Source organism: Dama dama, chromosome 23 (genome assembly GCF_033118175.1).
Source record: "Dama dama isolate Ldn47 chromosome 23, ASM3311817v1, whole genome shotgun sequence".
Taxonomy (NCBI): Eukaryota; Metazoa; Chordata; class Mammalia; order Artiodactyla; family Cervidae; genus Dama; species Dama dama.
In genome coordinates, this window is record NC_083703.1 from 52,541,699 (window position 1) to 52,567,687 (window position 25,989).

The following is a 25,989-nucleotide window of genomic DNA, read 5'->3' on the forward strand; positions in this document are numbered from 1 at the left end:
TGTTGATGGACATTTAGACTGCTTTCATGTTTTGGCTATTGTGAATAGTACTATTATGAACATAAGAGTGCATATATCTTTTTGAAGCACAATTTTCTCCAGGTACATTTCAAGGAGCATAGACCCTTTAAACAATGAATCCGTCCCTCCACTTCTAAAAGTTTGCTGTCTAATGGAGGGAAAAACTGGTCTCTTAGTTAGCTCCTCAGAGTCCATATACAGGAGTCTTAAATAGCCACCATTTTGTTTTCCTTTTCAGGAATGAATATAATCTCTTTATTTGAAGTAGTACGTGGTATATAGAACAATGCTGAGTGTAGCATACAATATGACCAAGAGATTCCCAAAGACAACTTATTTTGCCATCACTTTTAAGTAAAACTTAATTAATGTTAATTTTTTCTTTCTTTAGTACCACCAAGGTCTTCAAACTTCGGTCACTAAACATAAATAGTATTTATGTTTAAAATAAATTAAATAAATAAAATTTATTAATTTTTATTAAAATAAAAATTAAAAAATAAATAATTAACTTTTATTAAAATAAAAATTAAAAAATAAAATAAAATAAAATAAAATTCTATTCCAAGTACCAATCTTATCAAATGGCAATTTACCTATGGTAGTGTTGTTGGCACCAACATGTATCAGACCACTGCCAAGCAGAGTAAGAAGGAACCAGGAATCCATGCTGACCTGGAAAAGAGAGAGCCATTTTAGATACAGTACTGAAATACTGTAAAACTATGTCCAAACAACTCACCAAAGGAGTATTTTGGGCAAATTCTTCCTAGCTATTAAAGTGCACACACAGGACCAAAGATCTTTTAGGAGTCTGATAAGCACAACTCTCCAGGAATCCAACTACTTAACTGAAAGTTTATATAACTATAAGTAAGAGCAGTGATTCTCAATCTTGGCTATAGTTTAGAATTACTCAAAGAACTTAATAACAACAAAATTCTGTGCCAGACTATATCTCAGGGAGTGAGAGGTAGATAGCAGTCCTTTTAAAAGCTTCCTAGGTAATTGCAGCTTTAGTGTCTTCAGAATGAGAAACACTGAGAAGGTAGGTTGACTGCATGGATGTACTGACCTCCAAAACAGACATTATACAGCTGTCCTCAAACTTTATTTCTCTTCAAACCATATCAGAGGGCTGTGGCCCATTCACACTGGTAATAGAGGTTTATTCATCCATTCAGATGTCTGTGCCTGATACTAAGCTAGCTATCAGGGAAACAACAAGGGAACAATATACTCCAAGGTCCCAATTTCATGGGACTCATAGCACAGAGGTAATTTAATGTGGCAGTGACTCTCCAAGGCAATCAGAACATGCCTCTCCGAGGAGAACATGAAAATCTCTGAGGGAGGGTGGAGAGATGTAGGTGGTTTATACACCCTCCAGGAGATTGCCATTAATACCAGCAATCTTGCTTAGCAGGGAACTGGGTTCAGCCAATGGCCTTCCCAAGGTATAACCATACATGATTTGACCAGTTCCCCACTCTTCCCACCTGACTGTTACCCAAAATGGGGAGAGCACACAATTTCCTCCATAAGGGTAAGAAACAGATTGGAAGGCTGATTATTGTGTATGTATTCATGTATACTCTAGATAAATCAATAGGAAATGGCTTTGTGAAAAATAACAATGTATTTGGAGGAAGCAGGCTAGACCATCACTTCACTCCATGTATCAAAATACAATACAGATGGGCTGAAGAATTAAACGTTTATAGACACATTTTAAAAGGAAATAAATGAATATATTCATAATGAGGAAGGATTTTCTAGACATAAAGGCAATGTAAGAAATCACAAAGGTGTAAAGCAATTATCTTTCAATAGAAAAATAAATTTTAAAAAATCACAAAGGAAAAATGGAATATCTGGCAATAGAAAAAATTATGAAAGAAATCAATCAAACAATGTTCATGGACAGGAAGATTCCATACTGTCAAGACATCAGTTCTTCTCAACTTGGTTTACAGATTCATTGCAATCTCAATCAAAATACTACCAAGCTATTTTGTGGATATCAACAACTAGTTCTAAAGTTTATATGCAGATGCAAAAGATGGAGAACAGCCAGCTCAATACTGAAGAAGCAGAGTAAAGCCAGAGAATTACTATTAATTTAAAAGCAAATAGTAATATAAAAAAGCAAAGAAAGATACAGCAAAGAGTGGCAGTGTGGTACAAACAAACCAATGGAACACAAGAAAGAACCCAGATAAAGACCCACACAAATATAGTCAACTGATCTTTGACAAAGGAGCAAAGGCAACACAATGGAGCAAAGACAGTCTTTTGAACAAATGGGGCTGGAATAACTCGGCATACACATACCAAGAAAAACAAAAACAAAAAACTAGACACAGATCTTATCCTCTTCACAAAAATTAACTCAAAATGAATCACAGACCAAGATGTAAATGCAAAAGACTCCTGGAACATAACACAATAGAAAATTCTAGATGACCTTGGGTAATGGCAATGATTTTTAAGATACAACACCAAAGATAGAGCCATCAAAAAATAATCAACTGCACTTCATCAAAACTAAAAAATTCTGCTCTGCCAAAGACAAAATCAAGAGAATGATAAGACAGGCCAGAGGCTGTGAGAAAATACTTGCAAAAGACACATTAGCCAAAGGACTGTTATCCAAAATAAACAACTCTAAAAGCTCAACAATAAAAAAATTATCAAGCTGATTAAAAAATGGTCAAAAGCCTGAACAGACACCTCACCAAGGAAGATATACAAATGGGAAACAAGCAAATGAAAAGACGTTTAACAGCATATGTCATTAGGGAATTGCAAAGTAAAACAAGGAGACACCACTACACACCTATCAGAATACCAAACAACTGACACCACCAACTCCCAGTGCCTCTGTGGGGCCACAGAAACTCTCCTTCACTGTGGGAATGACACTTTGGAAGGTAGTTTGCTGGTTTCTTGCACAACTAAAGTTACTCTTATATGATCCAGCCAATTGTGCTCCTTGGTATTTACCCAAGAAGAATTGAAAACTTATACCCATATAGAAATGTGCTTTATTCATAACTGCCAAAACTTGGAAGCAAGCAAGTTGTTTTTCAGTAGATGAATGAATAAACAAACTGTAGTACATCTACAACATGGAATATTATTTAGCACTAACAAGATATGAGCCACCAAGCCATGAAGAAACATGGAGAAAAATGCCTATCACTAAGTAAAAGAAACCAATATGAAAAGGCTACAGTCTGTATGATTCTGACTATATGATAATACTTGAAAAGGCAAGGCTCTGAAGGCAGCGGTTGCTAGGTTAGGGAGGAGAGGGGAATGAACAGGTGAAGCACAGAGGATTTTAAGGGCAGTGAACTATTCTGTGTGGTAATACACTGGTGGATACATGTCATTATACATTTGTCCAAACACAGAAAATGTGTAACATCAGAGGTGAACTCTAATGTAAACTATGGACTCTCAGTTATAATGATGTCAATGTAGGTTCATCAACTGTTGTAAGTGTATACTGTGTGGGATGTTAACAGTAGGGGAGGTTGCGTGTGTATGGGAACAGGGAAAATTTGGGAACTTTTTATACTTTCTGCAGAATTTTGTTGTGAATATAAAACTGCTCTAAAAAATAAAGTCTATTCCTTAAAAAAGGTAATGAACTGGGAAAACTGTCACAAAACAAATAATTAAAACAAGAACTCATATTAATATGGAATACTCCATTTCTGAAAAATGTGAAAAACCTAAAAATAATGTACAAAAGAGAAAAAGAAACAGCTAAGAAAACACGCAAAAAAGTGCTGACTATCTCCACTAATCAAAGGAAAATAACAACGAGAGAACATTTTTACTTGCAGGAAAGACCAATGGCATGAAAATACAAGGCTTCCAAGAGTCAAATGAAAAGAATTGAAATAATGCTGGAAATACCAATTAGCCTATAACAACAAACTCCTTTCCAGAAAGATTATACAAGAATCTTAAAGGTGCCCACATTGTTTTCTGACCCATTTCCAAGGTTCTATTCTTGAGTATATGTAAATAATCTGAAACTCAAGGTTAAAATGATAAAGAGCTATTTAGTCATTAAGTGGAAAAACAGAAAAGAAACCCAAATAACCAGTAATAGGGAAAAGCTGGTAGTAAGTATCACGCTGCTAGTCCAAACAATAATTGTTGCTATTTGGTATGCTATGGGCTTCCCTGGTGGCTCAGATGGTAAAGAATCTACCTGCAATGCAGGTGACCCAGGTTTCATCCCTGGATCAGGAAGATCCCCTGCAGAAGGGAATGGCTACCCACTCCAGTATTCTTGTCTTAAGAATTTTAAGAATTTAAGAAAATGGAACAAGCCTGTCCAATGCAGGAGGCCTGGGTTTGATCCCTGGTCAGGGAACTAGATTCCACATGCTGCAACTAATAGTTCACATGCTGTGAAAGAAAAGACGTGGAGAAGCCAAAAAAATAAAAATAAATATTAAAAACCAGTCAGATAAAAACTGAATAGCCCATTACTGAGGGCTTTTTTTGCCTACTGGTTTCCTGGCACTCACTGAAGACAATACACTGCGGCTCACAGCTTTCTTCCCATCCCAAAGTCCTGATGCTTTCTTGGAAGATTTTTCAACATTCTCACAGATGACAGCCACAATTCACATCCAGACACATCTCTGAGTTCTCTGACTTCAACTCCAAAGACCTTATCTTAAGGAAAACACACTGATTGAATTGCCATGCTGGCCAGGCACTATAGTAACCATTCGCAACAGTTACTTTATGACAGGCGGTTCCAGTAAGGAACACAGAACTAATAAGCCACAATCAACTGGAAGAGTTCAGGAGAGGTCCAAAGGAGAGGCCATGTGTCCTACCACCTCCCAGAGTCCTCCTTGCTAGAATCCATCTTGGCTGAGGAATTCATGTGCTACCAGGAAGGACCCTGAGTTAAAATGACTGGTCAGACAACTTGGAAATTAACCCCATTACCATAAAACCCGAGGCTATGACTTTGAGCCATGTGGCAGAGCAGTTCTCCTGGGTTCCCTTACCCTCCCGCTCTCTGCCTGGGCGTCCCTTCCCAATTAAGTCTCTTGCTCTGTCAGCATCTCTATATACTCAGACAACTCATTTCTGAGTGTTAGACAAGAGACTACCTTTGGGCTCTGGAAGAGGTCCCCTGTCCCACAACACTTACACAACTTCCACTCCACTGAGGCCGGTTGTGACAACGGCTGTACTTCAGACTCTGCCAGCACTGGGAAAAACGCTCCCACTGAAGCTCACTACCCACTCTCCAACCACAGTCCCTCACTACTAAAGCCTGGGACCTCACTCAGGCTTTCAGTCCCTTGATCCTCTAATTTTCATTCCAATACCTCTGTTCTATTTCCTTCTCTACTCAGCCAAGAAAACCTGGTGTCAGTTCAATCACTGCCTTGCAAATATCCTAAATTCTTTTGCTACACTGTTCTTCTATTATACCTATATGGGAAAATAACCCCCAACCTGGAACAAATCCAACTGTCAGCCAACCTGGCCTGCCAAAAGCTTCTTAAGAAAATCAAACAACCCGTAAGCTTGAGATCACTGTTTTTGCCTCAGCGGAACTCTGAACAATTTTTGCCATCTTTCTATATTTCCCTACTTAGCTCTCTCTTCAATTCTCCACTGCAGTGATTACAAGGAACCTCCTCTTCTCTCCAACATATCCTCTCACATCCTTGGCTGTTGGTCTTGCCTTCAACTTCAAAGAAAACAGAAACCACTAGACTGGGACACCCTTACCTACCAGTCACCTTATTTACTAATTTCTTCCTTCTCTGAATTTCCTCCCAAGAATCTCAGTTCCTTAGGAACCTTGTCCTGTGGATCTTCTAACACCATCTTCTAGCTTTAACACCTCCCCTTCATAACAACATTTAAACACAATTAAGAATTTCTTACAAATAGCTGAGAAAAGAAGAGAAGCGAAAGGCAAAAGAGAAAAGGAAAGATATATCCATCTGAATGCAGAGTTCCAAAGAACAGCAAGGGGAGTTAAGAAAGCCTTCCTAAGTGAGCAATGCAAAGAAATAGAGGAAAACATAGAATGGGAAAGACTAGAGATCACTGCAAGAAAATCAGAGTTATCAAGGGAACATTTTATGCAAAGATGGGCACTATAAAGGACAGAAACGGTATGGACCTAACAGAAGCAGAAGATATTAAGAACAGGTGGCAAGAATACACACAAGAACTACACAAAAAAGATCTTAATGACCCAGATAACCATGATGGTGTGATCACTCACCTAGAGCCAGACATCCAGGGATACGAAGTGGGCATCAAGTGGGCCTTAGGAAGCATCACTAGGAACAAAGCTAGTGTAAGTGATGGAATTCCAGCTGAGCTATTTCAAATCCTAAAAGATGATGCTGTGAAAGTGCTGCACTCAATATGCCAGCAAATTTGGAAAACGCAGCAGTGGCCACAGGGCTGGAAAAGGTCAGTTTTCATTTCAATCCCAAAGAAAGACAATGCCAAAGAATGCTCAAACTATGGCACAACTGCAGTCACTGAAAAGTAACATTCAAAATTCTCTAAGCAAGGCTTCAACAGTACGTGAACCAAGAACTTCTGGATGTTCAAACTGAATTTAGAAAAGGCAAAGGAACCAGAGATCAAATTGCCAGCATCTGTTGGATCATAGAAAAAGCAAGAGAGTTCCAGAAAAACATCTACTTCTGCTTTATTGACTATGCCAAAGCCTTTGACTGTGTGGATCACAACAAACTGTGGAAAATTCTTAGAGATGTGAATACCAGACCACCTTACCTGCCTCCTGAGAAATCGGTATGCAGGTCAAGAAGCAACAGTTAGAACCGGACATGGAACAACAGACTGGTTCCAAATTGGGAAAGGAGACGTCAAGGCTGTATAGTGTCACCCTGTTTATTTAACTTATATGCACAGTACATCATGCAAAACGCTGGGCAGGATGAAGCACAAGCTGGAATCAAGATTGCAGGGAGAAATATCAATAACCTCAGATATGTGGATGACATCACCCTTATGGCAGAAAGTGAAGAACTAAACAGCCTCTTGATGAAAGTGAAAGAGGAGAATGAAAAAGCTGGCTTAAAACTCAACATTCAAAAAACTAAGATCATGGCATCTATTCCCATCACTTCATGGCAAACAGATGGGGAAACAATGGAAACCGTGACAGACTTTATTTTCTTCGGCTCCAAAATCACTGCAGATGGTTACTGCAGCCATGAAATTAAACGATGCTTGCTCCTTGGAAGAAGACCTATGAAAAACATAGACAGCATATTAAAAAGCAGAGACATTACTTTGCTGACAAAGGTCCATCTAGTCAAAGCTATGGTTTTTCCAGTAGTCATGGATGAATGTGACAGTTGGGACTATAAAGAAAGCTGAGCACTGAAGAATTGATGCTTTTGAATTGTGGTGCCGGAGAAGACTCTTGAGAGAGTCCCTTGGACTGCAAGATCAAGCCAGTCAATTCTAAAGGAAATCAACCCTGAATATTCACTGGAAGGACTGATGCTGAAGCTGAAGCTCCAATACTTTGGCCACCTGATGTGAAGAACTGACTCACTAGAAAAGACCCTGATGCTGGGAAAAGTTGAAGGCAAGAGGAGAAGGGGATGACAGGATGAAATGGTTGCAAGACATCACCGACTCAATGGCCATGAACTGAGCAAGCTCCGGGAGTTGGTGATGCACAGGGAGGCCTGGCATGCTGCAGTCCATGGAGTTGCAAAGAGTCAGACACAACTGAGCAACTAAACTGAATTAAACTGAAGAATTTTTCATAGAAAAGAAGAGCCTCTTTTAATGTACATCAGTCCTCCAGCTAGCAATCATTCTACTTTACCTTTGCAGCCAAATTTCTAGAAAGAGTTGTCTCCATAGCAATCTGGCTTCTTTTCCCACCAGTCCACTAAAACAGCTACCTCTTTATTTTTAAAGCATTATAAAAATATTTCCAACTAATTCACAAAAGTCTAATTTCCTTGATATAATAAAGGACTCCTACATATTAAGAGATGACAAAAGAGATGAAACAGATTCACAGAAAACCAGATAGCTCTCTTAAAATGTAAGAACAAATTCTTAACCCCACTCACAATCAAAGAAAAGTCAGATAAAAGCTACACTGAAATGTCATTTTTCACCTATCAGATAGGCAAATACAGAAAAACTTTAACACCACCACACTGGTAGATTTCCCTGGTGATCCAGTGGTTAAGAATCTGCCTGCTTATGGTTCAGTCCCTGGTCCAGGAAGATTCCACATGCCACGGTGAAACTAAAACCCATGTGCCGTAACTACTGACTCACTGGAAAAGACCCCGATGCTGGGAAAGACTGAAGGCAGGAGGAGAAGGGGACAAGAGAGGATGAGACAGTTGGATGGCGTCACCGACTTGATGGCCATGAGTTTGAGCAAGCTCCAGGAAATGGACAGGGAGGCCTGGCATGTTGCAGTCCATGGGGTCACAAACAGTTGGACACGACTGAGCAACTCAACTGAGCTCTAGAGCCTCATGCTCTAGAGTCTGTGCTCTGTAACAAGACACCACAATGAGAAGCCCGCACACAGCAACTAGAGCAGTGACCTGGCACAGCCAAAAATAAATTAAAAAAACAAACCAAACCACTGCGATGGCAAGGGTTTGTGTAAACAAATACTCTCATACAAAGTGTCAATACTTACCAGAGTTACGAAAGCACAAGCTCTTTCACACAATTCTACTTGGGAACTTTACAGATATACCTATATTTTTAAAGTGATCTTTTAAATGCTATTCCATACAACACAGTTTGCAACAGAAAAAGACTGAAAATAACCTGAGAGGAGGACATGTTTAAATAAGTTACTGCATATTTATAAAATGGAATACTATGCAGCTGTTAAACAGAATGAGGAGGTTCTTTGGAGATCATTTTATTTCAGCACACAAGACTTTAAAAATTTTGAACCATCTTAAAAATGCCATTTGCAAAAAAACTCAATTAAAATTCACAAGAGGAAAGGCCCACTTGTGTTTCTTTTTCCTTCGCCCATCTCCGTTTCTCTTCCTCTCTCCTCCACCCTTCTCTCTGGGTATGTGTCTGACACACACACACCACCTCTCTGTTGCTAAATCCCTCAACCTCTCTGTCACATCTTATTTACTGACACCCCATACGTCCCCAAATTCATTTCTTCCCCATACCTCTCTATGAACTGGGGATTTAAAAAGTTGGTTCTATGATGAAGGCCTCGTCCTGACAAGGATGAACAGTTAAATAGTTTGAATCTGAGGGAAATGTGCACTATCAAATGCCAGAAGGCAACGAGCCCTGTTCAGCTGAAGTCCGCACAATGCCAGGAAGCCTGTGCACAAACTCTCATAGTAGAAATGGTTCTGCCTTGTCACAGAATGATTTTTAGATGAGTTATCTGTGATACTTTTTGTCTGATTTATAGACATCTAACCTTGTGATCCAGTAATTCCACTTCTATATATTTATGTAACAGAAATGAGAGTATACATCCAAAAGATAAGTACAATAATGCTTGTAACAAAAAGCTGAAAATAACCCAAGTAACCACCAATAACAGAATATATAAACAGAAGTGGATTTTTTTCCCCTCACAATGAAATATTACTCAGTGATTAAAAGGAAAGAACTCCAGATACACACAAAAACATGAATGAATCTAAAAGCCACTCAGGAAACTCAAATGGGGTGCTGTATCAACCTAGAGGGGTGGGGGGTGATGAGGAGAATGATGGGAGGGAGGTTCAAAAGGGAAGGCATATATGTACACCTATGACTGATTCATGTTGAGGTTTGACAGAAAATAACAAAATTCTGTAAAGCAATTATCCTTCAATAAAAAAATAAATTAAAAACCATCATGCTGAGTGAAAAAAGCCTTACAGAAAAGAGTAATGTATGACTCCACACAGCAAGGACCTAAAAGAAGCAGAAGAGATTAAGAAGAGGTGGCAAGAATACACAGAACTGTACAAAAAAGATCTTAGATGGTGTGATCACTCACCTAGAGCCAGACATCTTAGAGTGTGAAGTCAAGTGGACCTTAGGAAGCATTACTACAAACAAAGCTAGTGGTGGCGATGGAACTCCAGTTAAGCTATTGAAAATCCTACAAGATGATGCTGTTAAAGTGCTGCACTCAATATGCCAGCAAATTTGGAAGACTTGGCAATGGCCACAGGGCTGGAAAAGGTCAGTTTTCATTCCAATCCTAAAGAAGGGCAATAGCAAAGAATGTTCAAACCACCACACAGTTGTGCTCATTTTACATGCCGACAAGGTAATCCTCAAAATCATTTAAGCTAGACTTTAGCAGTACATGAACTGAGAACTTCCAGATGTACAAGCTGGATTTAGAAAAGGTAGAGGAACCAGAGATCAAACTGCCAACATCTGTTGGACTATAAAAAAATGAGAATTCCAGAAAAATACCTACTTCTCCTTCACTGACTACTTCATTGAGAGTCCCGTGGACTGTAAGATGATCAAACTAGTCCATCCTAAAGGAAATCAACCCTGAATATTCATTGGAAGGACTGATGCTGAAGCTGAAGCTCCAGTACCTTGGCCACCTGATGTAAAGAGCTAACTCACTAGAAAAAAACCCGTTGCTGGCAAAGATTGAGGGCAGGAGGAAAAGGGGGCAAAAGAGGATGAGATGGTTGGACAGAATCACCGACTCAATGGACATGAGTTTGAGCAAACTCTGAGAGAAAGTGAAGGACAGGTGCAGTCCATAGGGTTACAGAGAGTTGGACACAACTTAATGATAGAACAACAACAAATTAAAAGATTACTTTTCTTAAATAGGAAGGACGATGGTCCTCCTTTCCTTCACTGAAATTATAAACTATTAAAATAAATCGATAAAGCATGCTCATTACAAGACATATAAACTGGGAATTTCCTGGCAGTGCAGTGGTTAGGACTTGGGGCTTTCACTGCCAATGTCTTGGGTTCAATCTCTAGTCAGAGAACTAAGATCCCACAAGCTGTGTGGTGCAGCCCAAAACAAAACAAAGATGTCAAAAAGAACAGAGGGATATAAAGAAAACTCTGAAAGTCTCATTCACCTCCTGCCTGTCCCATTTTCCAAAAGTGATCACTAAATACTTTCCTTCATATCCTTCAGAAATAGATACCCATATATAAAAAATAAATAAATAAATAGGATAGTAGCTATACTGTCTACAGCTTGCATTTTTTACTTAAAATAATAAATCCTGGATATCTTCCACATCAATACTTTCTAGTTACCTTTCTTTGCAATGGTTGCATAGTAGGTCATCATACTGGTATACCACAGTTATTTATTTTTCAATTTATTTTTTAATTGGAGGAGAATTGCTTTGCAATATTGTGCTCATTTCTGTTGTACAACAATGCAAATCAGTCATAATTATACCTATATCACCTCCCTCCCCTCCCTCATCCCATCCCTCTAGGTCAACACAGAGCATTAGGCTGGGCTCCCTGTGTTACATAGCAACTTCTCACCAGCTACCCACTTTCCACGTGTGTACATATGTCAGTTACACTTCCTGCATTCATTCCACTCCCTCCTTCCCCAATGTGTCCACAAGTCTGTTCTCTATAGCTGCGTCTCCATTCCTTCCCTGCCAATACACTCATCAATATCATACTTCTAGATTCCACATACATGTGTTAATATACGATTATTTTAATCAGTCTGTCTATTTTTGTTAGGTAGGAGATAACTGTATATGATTTCCTCCTCTATCTTACACACTATTTCTGATTCGGCAACAGCGGATTGAATAAAGACAGAATTATATACTCTAGGAAAGCCAAATGGGAAGAAACTCAAACTTACACGTTTTTCATTTTTCAAACACGCTTGTGAATATAAAGCTTTTCGATATGTGAAAATAGCACAAATAAGCAGAGAGGCTTCGGGAGATGAGTCATGAAGTTCTGGGCAATTCCCTATTTTATTGGACACAATGGCATACACACTGCATCCTTTTGCCTACCCCACCACACCCAGACAAAGGGCTGATACACATTTTTTTTAAATTACAAAAACAGTTCTTACTTAAAAAAATCTGTTTCTACTGCACATTAGGGAGATAAACCAGGAAAGTTTAACATTCAAATAACAAAGGAAAACCAAGATGCCAACAGCAAATACTTAAAAAGTCTTACAACAAACAACAAAGTAAGTTCTAAAAATTACAGCTATTGTTTTTCTGATATTCAGAGTCTAAGAATATTTCCTAAATGTTCTTAGAGCAAGGAAGTCTCTCTCTCTTTTTTATTTATTTTTTTATTAGTTGGAGGCTAATTACTGCACAACATTTCAGTGAGTTTTGTCACACATTGACATGAATCAGCCATAGATCCACACGCACCCCCCATCCCGATCTCCCCTCCCATCTCCCTCCCCACCCGACTCCTCCGGGTCTTCCCAGTGCACCAGGCCCGAGAACTTGTCTCATGCATCCCACCTGGGCTGGTGATCTGTTTCACCATAGATAATATACATGCTGTTCTTTCGAAACATCCCACCCTCACCTTCTCCCACAGAGTTCAAAAGTCTGTTCTGTATTTCTGTGTCTCTTTTTCTGTTTTGCATATAGGGTTATCGTTACCATCTTTCTAAATTCCATATATATGTGTTAGTATGCTGTAATGTTCTTTATCTTTCTGGCTTACTTCACTCTGTATAATGGGCTCCAGTTTCATCCATCTCATTAGAACTGATTCAAATGAATTCTTTTTAACGGCTGAGTAATATTCCATGGTGTATATGTACCACAGCTTCCTTATCCATTCATCTGCTGATGGGCATCTAGGTTGCTTCCATGTCCTGGCTATTATAAACAGTGCTGCAATGAACATTGGGGTGCATGCGTCTCTTTCAGATCTAGTTTCCTCAGTGTGTATGCCCAGAAGTGGGATTGCTGGGTCATATGGCAGGTCTATTTCCAGTTTTTTAAGAAATCTCCACACTGTTTTCCATAGTGGCTGTACTAGTTTGCATTCCCACCAACAGTGTAAGAGGGTTCCCTTTTCTCCACACCCTCTCCAGCATTTATTGCTTGTAGACTTTTGGATAGCAGCCATCCTGACTGGCGTGTAATGGTACCTCATTGTGGTTTTGATTTGCATTTCTCTAATAATGAGTGATGTTGAGCATCTTTTCATGTGTTTGTTAGCCATCTGTATGTCTTCTTTGGAGAAATGTCTGTTTAGTTCTTTGGCCCATTTTTTGATTGGGTCATTTATTTTTCTGGAATTGAACTGCAGGAGTTGCTTGTATATTTTTGAGATTAATCCTTTGTCTGTTTCTTCATTTGCTATTATTTTCTTCCAATCTGAGGGCTGTCTTTTCACCTTACTTATAGTTTCCTTTGTAGTGCAAAAGCTTTTAAGTTTCAGTAGGTCCCATTTGTTTAGTTTTGCTTTTATTTCCAATATTCTGGGAGGAAGTCTCTCTTGAATCACAGAAATTCATAAGCAATCAATTATATATGCTTACACACATTTCAGGGGTATATTATTTGAAATATATATACTGCACTCGAGATGAAGGAACCATCACAGGTATGTTGAATATCTTGTAGAGAAAGATTTTGTGAGCTTCTGGCCAAAGAGGAACATTCCTTGCCCAGATGTACACTCACCATCAGTGGACCTAGTAGTCCAGAGAGACAGGCCATCCTCTCCTAAGAAAAGGAGAGTAAGAAAGAAAGAAAACTGGATGCTAGGAGAACACATCCATTTTTCAGTTAGGGGTGGACAAGTGCTAAATTCTGGCCAAGGAGGTATAAGCTTAAGTATATCATGCGGGAAAAAAATATATTATGAGATCTCTAGGAAGGTGGTTTAAGAGGGAGGGAGGGAGTCTTTTTTTTTTCTCTGTCCTTTTCCTTGTAATCTAGAATTCAGATGTGATGATTAGAGCCCCAGCAGCCATTATGAACTCTGAAGTGACTTCCAGGATAACAGAATTAGAGCTTTTAGAAAGAGACTGAATTCTCTGATGACACTGGTGAACTGTCATACCAGCCCTGCTTACTTTCAGATTTCATACATACAAGAAAGAAATAAACCTATACTCTGATATATGCAACCAACCCCAATCCTGATAAAGAATAAGACCAACTATGACTTGTAATGGATGAGGAATGGAAATGATGAGGGTACTCTGAAATGCATTTTTCTTGATGCTCTTGTTAGGAAGCACAACGCTGCATATGTATATGCTAAATAAAAAGTGTTACAAGGAATCAATATTATGTAATTCCCAGCAGCAAAGGAGAGCTCTGCCAATATGCACATTCTCTAGAGTTTAGACTCTGGCTGTGATAGCTTCTAGTAAAAGTCCACCTATACAAAGTTAACCATTCACTATTCAATACATTGATAAAATATGATCAAGTGTCTGGTACAATTTATCTGAATATTTGGCCTTTTACCTCAGTTAAATCTCAGAGCAACTCTACAAGAGAGATATTCTTACTCCCATTTTGAAGATACAGAAATTGAGAGATGGTCACATAGTTGGCAGTTGTAGAATTCAAAAAGTTTACAGACTGTTGAAGGATACTTCCAGGTGTGAAAGAAACAAAGAAGTGGCAGCTAGGAGTGTTAAGCTCTGTCCGACCCTTCTTCTAGAGCAGTTCAGGTTTGCTTTGAGAAAAAGGCACTCAGATGGACAGTTCAGTCCCTTCAGCTAACTGATACTCAATCAACATTTTATTATTTATTATTAAAAACAAAAACTATTTTTACAACTATAATCCTTGGTTGTCTGCTCTGTGCTAGGCACTTGCACTAGGCATTCTGTATACTTTAACCTAATTATTCCCCACAACCACCTTTTGAGTCAGGTATTGTTTTTCCATTTTACAAATGAATAAAGATCAAAGAGGTCAAGGAATTTGTTTAAGGCCACATATCCATTAAGTACCTACCTACTAGGATTCAAACCCAAGGCTTTTAAAACTCCAAAGTTCATGGGCTTTGTAGTTCACCATAATGGGAATACACAGGTTGGATATGGACTAGATATAGATTGTGAGGGACAAGTGGTGAGGGACAAATAAGCTATTTGTTCAAACCCTGAATTATCGTGTGGCATAATGTTGGTGAATTCACACTAAGATGAGGTAGTAAAACTGTAGACCAGAGAAAGAATTTTCAGAGGAGGTAATGCTTGAGATAAACTTGGGAGGATAAAGAGTAGTTAGCCAAGAGAAGGGTCAGAAATAAGAAATAGTCTTTAGAGCAAAGAGGACTCTGAAACTCGAAAAGGTCTATATTGCTCCAGGAATGGCAAAGCAGGAAAGCTATCAAGCAGGACCTCAATAAACATTTGCTGAATGAATGTGAAAATGTTAATTAAGCATGAAAGAGTGGGGTCTATGAGGATATGTGGAGGAAATACAGGAGATGAGGCTAGAAGGAGCAATGAATAGATCACAAAGGTGCCCGTTAGGCTATAATAAAAAGTTCTGACTTCCCACTAAACTCACTGAGGAACCACCAAAGGCTTTAACACAGGGAGGTTGACAGTAACAATTTGGAATTTAGAACCTCAGAGCTGTAGCGGCAGCGTATAGGGGTACAGATCTCAGAGTACAGGGGCAGAACTAAAAACTTAACAATGAGATGCCAGAGGTAAGGAAGGCCCAGGTTTCCAACTTAGATGAATCTCAATGCTATACGCAGGAGGATGATTGGCTTTGGGACATACTGCAGCGAAGGTGATGAACTTAGTTCTGAACACTGAGAATGACACAGTACTACAGTACATGCTGCACCGAAGGGGGAAGGGATGAGGGGGTGAGAGGCTGGAGATGGGGCAGAATGGCAGACAGGCAACGAGAGAGCAGCTGCCACGGAAGTCAGGCAGCATGCCAGAGGAAGGGAGAGGACAGCTGCAGAGCCTGACAAGAGCAGCAATGAGTAAGCCAGGCAGGAGACATCTGACAGACACAGGAGGCAGGAGAAGGTGGGTGCTGATGAATAAAAAACTGACACGTCACCAAGGGAGGGTGGAGCAGGAATGGCACATACTGAATACTGGCTAGTGAGAAAAAAGAACCTGAAAAACTGAAGGGCTCCTCAATGAGTCCTGGGACACCAGAAATCAACTTTTGTTATCAGTCTTCCATGGAGAAAAAGAATGTGATAAGAGGCAAAATTAATAGGAATCTGAACTTCTAGAAGCAGCCCGTTTCCAGAGATAAGCCTATATAGAGAAGGAAAACAACACCACCACAAAACCACTAAAGCTGTGAAACAGAACGTTAAACTCTATTAATCTCTGAGTTACACCTAAGGCAAGATTCAATTTGGGTCCTGGAGACAAGGAAATCAATTCGACTACTTCAATAAATAAAACAGTTTGGTATAAACTTATACCAAATGCAGATTAATTAAGACCAAGAACAATATGGAAAACTATTTGTCCTACTTAAATCACATATTGGAATAAACTACTGGATATATAAAACCAAAATATAGTACAGGTTATATGCACAAAATTTAAAAACAAATCAGAGACAGAGCATGGCCAAGATGGTGAAGTACGATGGTCCTGAGCACCTCCTCTTGCAGGCATGCCAAAATCAGAATTATCTCCAGAGCTACGACTGATGAGAAAGACCAGAATCTAGCAGGAAAGATCTACAGAGATAAGAAGGAAACCACAACCAGAAGGGCGGGAGCGCTGGTGCTGTGACATAGTCAAGACCCAAACCCCCTAGCAGAGAATGGATACATGTATATGCATGGCTGAGCCCCCTTGCTGTCCACCTGAAACTATCACGACACTGTTAAATATATATAATATATATATATATATATATAATATATATATATATAAAATAAAAAGTTAAAAAACAAAACCATACACCCAGGTGGGCAAAACACAACAGGAGGATAATCATCATTGCAGAGGTTTTCCCCAAGCGGCAACCAGTTTTTGCTACACATTGGGGTTCCCAGTCCAGGGGGCCTGCACCAGGAAAAGTCTCCAGAGTGCTTGGCTTTGAAGGCCAAGTGGGCTTACTTGTAGGAGTCTCAGAGAGCTGTGAGAAATAACCTCTTAAAGGGTACATACAAACTCTCATATGCTTCAGGATGAAGGGCAGAAGGAATAATTTGAAAGGACGCTGGTCCGACCCACCTGCTAATCTTGGAGAGTCTCCTAAAGAGGCAAGAGGCAACTAGGGCTCACCCTAGGGGCACAGACACTGGCAGCAGCCATTTGGAAGAAACTGTTCTACCACATCCACACTGGTGCTAGCAAGTACCATTTTGGAATCCTCCCTCTAGCTTATTAGCACTGGGACATTGCTCTGCCCACCAGCCTGTCAGTACCAGTACTGGGACACCCCAGGCCAAGCAACTAGTCAGGCGGGACACACAGCCCCACCCACCAGAATGCTGTTGTTGTTCAGTTGCTAAGTCATGTCTGCCTCTGTGAACCCATGGACTGCAGCACGCCAGGCTGCTCGGTCCTCAACTATCTCCTGGAGTTTGCTCAAATTTCATTGAGTTGGTGATGCTACCTAACCATATCATAAGGTGGCCACAAAGCACTGGAGCTTCAGTTTCAGCAACAGTCCTTCCAATGAATATTCAGGGTTGATTTCCTTTAGGATTGATTGGTTTGATCTCCCTGCAGTCCAAGGGACTCTCAAGAGTCTTCTCCAGCACCACAGTTTGAAAGCATCAGTTCTCTGGTGTTCAGCCTCCTTTATGGTTCAACTCTCACAACTGTACATGACTACTGGAAGAACCATAGCTTTGACTATACAGACCTCTGCCTATGAATACGCTGTCTAGGTTTGTCATAGTTTTCCTTCCAAGGAGCAAGTATCTTTTAATTTCAAAGCTACATTCACCACCTGCAGTGATTCTGGAGCTCAAAAAAACTAAATCTGTCACTGCTTCTCCTTTCCCCCCTCTATCTGCCCTGAAGTGATGGGATTAGATACCATGATCTTAGTTTTTTTTAATGTTGAGATTCAACAGACCCTAGGACCCAGCTCTATCCACCAGTGGGCAGGCACACCAGTGAGCCAATACATCAACTGCAGGACCCCCAGAGCCCTGCAGCCAGAGACCCTGGGAAACACAAGTAGGCAGGCACTAGCTACAGGACCCCCTGGGCTCCAGCTCTAACCACCAGCAGGCCAACATCAACTCCAAGACACCTTGGGCCCCTCGGCTAGCCAACCTGGTATCTGGTCCTTACAGTAGAGGGCAGGCATAAGCCTCAGGACAACCCAAAGAGATCAGTCAGCTGTGTTGGGAATTGGACCCACACCAAGTCCAGGACCCTCATGGCCCTGCAACAGAAATCATAGCAGCACGTGTTCAACATCAGCTCTGAGATCACTCAGCCCTGTAGCCAGAGACCCAGGGGCCTGGCTTCACTCACTGGTGGGCAGGCCATGTGTCCTGGGAGCTCATGTCCCAATCCTACCCATGAGCTGGTGGATACCAGTCCCAGGCCCACTGCAGCCCTGCAGTCTGCCCTGTCAGGACCCAGCCAACAAGTGAGCAGGCTGGCACCAGCCTTGGGACCCCTGCACCCAGGACCCAGCTGTGCCCACTAGTAGGTCAAACCAGCTCTGGGACATCTTGGGCCCCTCAGCCAGCAGCCCCGCCCACCAGCAGGCTGAACCAGGGCCCTGCACTCAAAGACCTCAGGACTTAGCTCCTCCTAGCAGTAAGCTGGCACCAGCCCTAGGAATCTCTGGGCTCTGTCTCCCTCCACCTACTAACTGGTTAATACCAGCCATGGCCCACATGCCAAAAGGCGAACACCAGCTCTAAGAAGCCTTGGACTCCTCACCCAGGTGCCCCAGGGTCCAGCCCCATTCACCAGTGGGGCAGCACCAGCTTTGCAACACCCTGGAACGTGTAGTCAGGCATGTCAGGAATCGGCCCCACTTACCAGCAGATTACACTACATCCAGGAACCCTGGTCCTGCAACCACCCACCCCAGAATCTGGCTCTAGCCATGGTTCTCCCTCAGGCTTCCAGAACCAGCTGCCTCATGCTCTCATCCAGCCAACTAGCGGCCAGTAGCCTCCATACAGGGCAGGGCCTGGCAACCAAATGGACCAGGGACCAGCCCCATCTACCAGACCACCACAACAGAAGGATCAATGCAGTCAATACAGTGGGCACCCCTAGAGCATATAGCTCTGCTGACTGGAGAGGAGTGCAGTGCTGGGATGCACAGGACATGTCATATGAAACACCTCATATCCAAGGTTGGGAAATATATCCTACCAGATACACAGAAATAAAAACAGCACAGTAGGCATAATGAGGTGTCAAAGGAACTTGTTCCAAATGAATGAACAAGATAAAACCCTAGAAAAAGAACTAACTGAAGGGCAGATGGGCAGTCTACCTGACAGAGAGTTCAAGGTAATGATCATAAAAATGATCAAAGAACTTGGGAAGAGAACGGATGAAAAGAGTGAGAAGTTAGCAGTTTAAAACAAAGAGTTAGAAAATATAAAGAAGAACCAGAGATGAAGAGTACAGTAACTGAAATGAAAAATGCACTAGAAGGCATCATCCGTATATTAAATGATAAAAAGGAACAGATCAGCAAGTTGGAAGACAAAATGGGGGAAATCACTGAAGCTGAACAACAACAAAAAAGAATAAAAAGAAATGAGGACGATTTAAGAGACTGCTAGAACACAGTACGGACATTTGCATTACAGGGGTCCCAGAAAAGAGAAAGGGGCAGAGAACACATATCAAGACATAATAGCTGAAAATTTCCCTAACCTGAGAGAGGAAAAAGACATTCTCTATACTTTCAAGTCCAGGAAGAAGAGAGAACTCCAAATGGATCAATCCAAAGAGGACCACAACAAGACACATTGTAATTAAAATGGCAAAAACAGAAGATAAAGAAACAATATGAAAAGCAGCTAAGGCATGTTGCTTTGTATGCATTAATGTTTGGGTGTAATGACTGTGCATCTATTCAACAGGGAGCTACAGTATTTAAATTGACCAAACTAATGATATAATTACTTTTGAGCTGGCCAAATACAAGCCCTAATTGGTGCAATTTTGTACAACTTAGCATCAGCAGGTCACTAAACTTGGACCATGCAATAAGTAAGTAAATAAAAGCAACACGCTATGTACAAGGGGACTTCCATATGGCTATTAGCTGACTTTTCAGAAGAAACTGCAGGCCAGAAGGGAGCCACATAATATATTTAAAGTGATGAAAGGGGAAAACCTACAATCAAGAACACTCTACCTGGCCAGGCTTTCATTCAGATTTGATAGAGATCAAAAGTTTTATAGACAAGCAAAAGCTAAGAATTCAGCACCACCAAACCACTTTACAGGAAGTCTTAAAGGCACTTCTTTAAAAAAAACAACAACATGAATCAGCCATGGGTTTCCATGGCTGATTCATGTCAATGTATGGCAAAAACCACTACAATATTGTAAAGTAATTAGCCTCCAACTAATAAAAATAAATGAAAAAAAAAACAAAACACAGCAACAACTAGAAACATGAAAACGACAAAAGGAAAAAGCGCATCACTAAAGGCAAATAAACAAAAAAACATTAAATAAACCATGTACAAAGCTACGAGGGAAGTTAAAAGACAAAAGTAACGAAATCACCTGTATCTACAGTAAGTAGACAAAGGATACACAAAACAAAGAGATGAAAAATATGGTCAGAAACAGTAATTGTGCCTTTCTGGTTGTGGCACCGCACACAGGAGCTCAGGTTTACACCCGCAGCCATGCTGTCCAAAAGCTGTCTCAAAAGCTGGTGCAGGTCCTTGGATGCAAGAAGACAGTCACAGCCGTTGTGCACTACAAATGAGGTAACAACCTCATCAAGGTGAATGGGCACCCCTGGAGATAATATACTGTGATCCAGCCATTCTACTCTTGGGTATTCATCTAAGAGGAAAGGAAAGGTTATGTTCATATAAAAATTTGTTCATTACTGTTCACAGTAGCTTTATCTGTAACAGCCCCAAAGTGGAAATAATTCAATGCCCATTAATAGATGGATAGAAAAACAAATTTGGTATAGACATATAATGAAATACTACATATAGACATATAATGACAAACTACTCAGCGATAAGAAGGAATTAACTGTTGATATACACAACAACATGGAGGAATCTCAAAATAATTATGCTGAATAAAAGAGTAAGAAAAAAGAGTTCATACTTGTTTTAAAATATAGGTTTTATTATTATTCACACATGCTGTGACCAACAAATCAGAGGACTGTCCCTGAAAAGACTTGCTTGTTACAATTCTCAAAAAGAGAGGGAGTGAGGGGAAAACCTGAGTAAGAGCCATTACTGTTGTTTCTTCAGGAAGGAAAGGACGACAGAAGGAACACAGGTTTAAGATTAGCTCTGGGGCTTAAAGGCTGTCCTTAGTCACCTGGTACATGGCCCTGGGGAAAACTGACCAGGTCAACAGTGACCATAGGTGTGTGTGTGCTCAGCTGCCTCAGTCGTGTCTGATTCTGTGACCACACTGGCTATCACAGATAGGAAAAACTGCCTGGTCAGAATGGGTGGAAGCGGCGAGAGAATCAATTTAAGCCACGAGTTCCCTAATCAGCCAGACCCAGAGGGTCCAGCAGCCACTCAGGAAAGCCCGTCCCCGCATGTACCCAAAAGGGTCGTTAAGTGCGGCGACCAAGCTCTGGTGCTCTCCTGTATTTCCGACCCCCGTCTACCCAGCGGCTTTTGTGGTAGGGAGAACTCCTCCAAGGCTCCTGCGCTCAAGGGTTTGGTCTGTAGGAACCTGGCGGGATTGAGTTTGCTGTGCCCCTGAGTGGCCGTGAAGTGGAAGAATCTTGCATAAAAATCTGGGTGCTTCCAACTTTCCTTCTCAGATCAATTCACCCCTTTCTACCTGCCCTCAGACACCTTAGACTCAGCATACCCTACACCGACTTCATCTGTGGATCTTTTCACCTCCGTCTATAATCCTTCTGTTCAGCATTTATTCTCCATGCATGCGACCTCCCTGGTGGCTCAGACGGTAAAAGCATCTGCCTAGAATGCAGGAGACCCGGTCTTGATCCCTGGGTGGGGAAGATCCCCTGAAGAAGGAAATGGCAACCCACTCCAGTACTCTTGCCTGGAAAATCACATGGACGGAGAAGCCTGATAGGCTACAATCCATGGGGTCACAAAGAGTCGGACATGACGAGCGACTTCACTTTCACTTTCTATTGACTAGAGCCTGCCAGGCTCCTCTGGACATGGGATTTTCCAGGCAAGAATACTGGAGTAGGTCGTCATGCCCTCCTGAGTATAAGAAGGGTATAAGAGCCCAATAACTAAGGTATTTAGGGTGTGGGCTCTGGACTGGTTGGTTTGCGTATGAAAGGTACTCTAGCAGGTGAGTGTTTTTTTTTTTTTTTTTACTATCTCTAGAAACTGGCTAAGCCGGGAAGTGCAGTCTCTCCAGGGTCAGCAAGGCTCCAGATGTCAAAGCATTGGAAACACATTATCAGGCTTCCAGGGTGGCTCACGGGTAAGGAATCCACCACGCAAGAGACAAGGCTTCTATCCCTGGTCCAGGAAAATCCCACATGCCTTGGAGCAACTAACCCTGTGTGCCACAACTGCTGAAGCCCGTGAGACTACAGCTTGTGCTCTGCAATGAGACGCTACCACAGTGAGAAACCTGAGCACTGCAAAGAAGACCCAGCACAGCCAAAAATAAATACGTACATACACAAAATTATTTTCTAAAAAAGAAACACATGATCCACTTACATAAAAACCTAGAAAACACCTATAGTGACAGAAAATAGGTCACTGATTGCTTGGAAATGGAGGAGCAGGCAGGGGCAAGGAGAGGAGATTATAGAGAGACACCAGAAAACTTTGAGGGGTGATTGATACGTTCACACTCTCTTGATTATGGTGAGTTTCACCGCTGTATATTTGTCAAAACCTACTAAATTTTAAACTTTAAATGTGTATGGTTTATTGTATGTCAATCATAAAGTTGCTTAAAAATTACAGAAATAATAATAGACACAATACATAAAATATACAATAAAAATGAAATAAAGCAAAAAGATGGTTCTTTGATAAACTAACAAAATAGATAAAAAGAGAAGGAACAAAACATTCATTCTAAGAGATGAGGAAAATCTGACATTAAAATTTGACAAAAATATTATAAGAAATAAAATAAGATCATTTTGACTCAATATAGATTCAAAAATCCTAAACAGAATACTAACAAAATGAATTCAGTATATGAAAAAGATAACCCACAATCAACCTGAGTTTATCCAAGGTATACACGGATGTTTTAATATAAAATCTATAAATATAATTCACCTATATTAAAGAAGATAGATCATATAATCTTTTCAATTAATGTAGAAAAAGCACTGGATTAAAACACATGAATTCACAATCAAAAAAAGAAACCCTCAATTAAGAATTGAAAATTTCATAATCTGGTAACAACAGTTATTTTCAAACAATGAAACTTAACAATTACCATTTTTAAAGGGGAATCACTGAAAGCAATCTCTTTAAAATGAAGCATAAGGCACAGTGATGCATTATTACTTCTATTCTGTAATGTATGAGAGATCCCAGTCTATGTAATAAGAAGAAATCAGAATCATAAAAAATTGGTAAAATCACATATTTATAGGAAATACTATCATTCACATAGAAAACTCACAAGAACCTATATGCAAATTATTAGGGGGTTATCAACATGACTAGATATATAGGTTTTTATATCCTACAAAAATAGCCACTGATTTGCACAAGATGGGATCTGTAATTTAGTGTAAGAGAACACATCATGTGTAAATGCTGGTAAGAAGGAATCAGAAGGGAAAATAAGGGAAAGAAAAGAAGATACGAAAGAAAGATAGGAAGAGATAAAGAGGGAGCTTTCATTTTCAAGGTTTCCTGTGTAGTACACAGCAAAATTAAAGCTAAAAAGGAGGAAGAGAGAGTGGGGTAAAGTCTTAAGAAGTGATAAGACTAATACTGCTGCAGCATTAGTAGCAGTATGTGTCGGCACCGGGAAGCCCAGGGGGCCCGGGTAAGACGAAATTCATTTTTTTAAGAACTCTTTTTTTTTTTTGAAAAATGCTCTAAGTAGTAATGGCTTAGAAAACATATAGAACCGAGGTTTTGCTGGGTGAAAGCAATATAACTATAAGCATAGAGTTGTAGTTATATTACACTATCAGCAATTATAAGCAATAGAGTTATACTATAAGCAACACAGTTAACGTTACACTAGCAAGAGAATAGCTGAATTGCCTAACAGTCTATACTTAACAGGAGAGGAAGCCAGACGTTACAGGTGATTTGAGAAAATAAAGGATTTAAATGACTACAAACTCAGAAGCTGTTGGAGAATATTTTATATTGGGAACAACAGAGTAAATAAACTGGAAGCCTCCCACCCTCCAAGAAACTAATTTCATCAGAATTGTTTGGAATTCACTGTAAATGATAGACTGTAGTCCTTGAAAAACCAATAAATGCATGGTTAACTTTACATACAGTTAACCCTTAAAAAATATGGGGGTTAGGAACACCAATCCTCCATGCAGTTGAAAATCTGCATATAAATTATAGTTGGCCTTCTGTATATGTGGTTCATTATCCTTGGAATTCAACCAACTGTGGATCGTGTAGTACTATAGTATTACTATTGAAATAAATCCATGCAAAAATGGACTCATGCAGTTCAAACCCATGTTGTTCAACAGCTAACTGCAAATACAGCTTCCTTGAGGCATATGGGGTGTCAGTAAAAGGCAAATCCTTTCCTACCAGATAAAGCCACAAGCAGCTTGCTTAATGTCCCTTTAAAATCTCCTGGTTACTTTCCTCCTCTACTCCTGCAGGCAAAAAACTATTTCAGTGTTGATTATCTTCTTTTAAAGAGCCAATGATTCAGAAAGCAGCAGAATACACTTTCTTCTCAAGCACATATGGAACATTCTCCAGGATAGCTCACATCTCAGGTCACAAATCAAGCCTAGAAAAACTTAAGAAAATTGAAATTGTTATCAAACAACTTTTCCAACCACAACACTATGAGATTAGAAATCAATTACTGGGGAAAAACTGTAAGAAAAAAAAAAAAAAAAAAACCCAGAAAACCACAAAACACATGGAGGCTAAACAATACCAAATAATTAAGAGATCATAAAGAAATCAAAGAGGAAACAAAAAAACAGAAACAAATGACAAGGAAAACATGATGATCCAAAACCTATAAAATGCAGCAAAAACAGTTCTAAGAGGGAAGTTTATTCACTCCTACCTCAAGAAACAGAAATCTCAAATAAACCTAACACCTAAAGCAACCAGAGGAAGAACAAACAAATGCCAAAGTTAGTAAAAGGAGCCTCCTGATGAAAGTGAAAGAGGAGAGTGAAAAAGTTGACTTAAAGCTCAGCATTCAGAAAACTAAGATCATGGCATCTGGTCCCATCACTTCATGGCAAATAGATGGAGAAACAGTGGAAACAGTGGCAGACTTCATTTTTTTGGGTTCCAAAATCACTGCAGATGGTGACTGGAGCCATGAAATTAAAAGACGCTTACTCCTTGGAAGCAAAGTTATGACCAACCTAGACAGCATATTGAAAACCAGAGACATTACTTTGCCAACAAAGGTCCACTAGTCAAGGCTATGGTTTTTCCAGTAGTCATGTATGGATGTGAGAGTTGGACTATAAAGAAAGCTGAGCACCGAAGAATTGATGCTCTCGAACTGTGGTGTTGGAGAAGACTCTTGAGAGTCCCTTGGACTGCAAGGAGATCCAACCAGTCCATCCTAAAGGAGATCAGTCCTGGGTGTTCATTGGTAGGACTGATGTTGAAGCTGAAACT

The 25,989-nt window shown here is 40.2% G+C and overlaps 1 protein-coding gene across 3 annotated transcripts in view; it reads right to left on the reverse strand.

Annotated features, from left to right (window-relative positions):
- The window catches only part of PTPRA (protein tyrosine phosphatase receptor type A), a 164,719-nt gene that overhangs the window by 67,036 nt on the left and 71,694 nt on the right, over positions 1-25,989 (reverse strand). For all 3 annotated transcript variants that reach the window (XM_061126740.1, XM_061126739.1, XM_061126738.1), the window contains one exon: positions 618-696. In XM_061126740.1, the coding sequence (XP_060982723.1) occupies positions 618-690 (73 nt within the window). In that variant the 5' untranslated portion in view covers positions 691-696. The remainder of the gene's footprint in view (positions 1-617; positions 697-25,989) is intronic.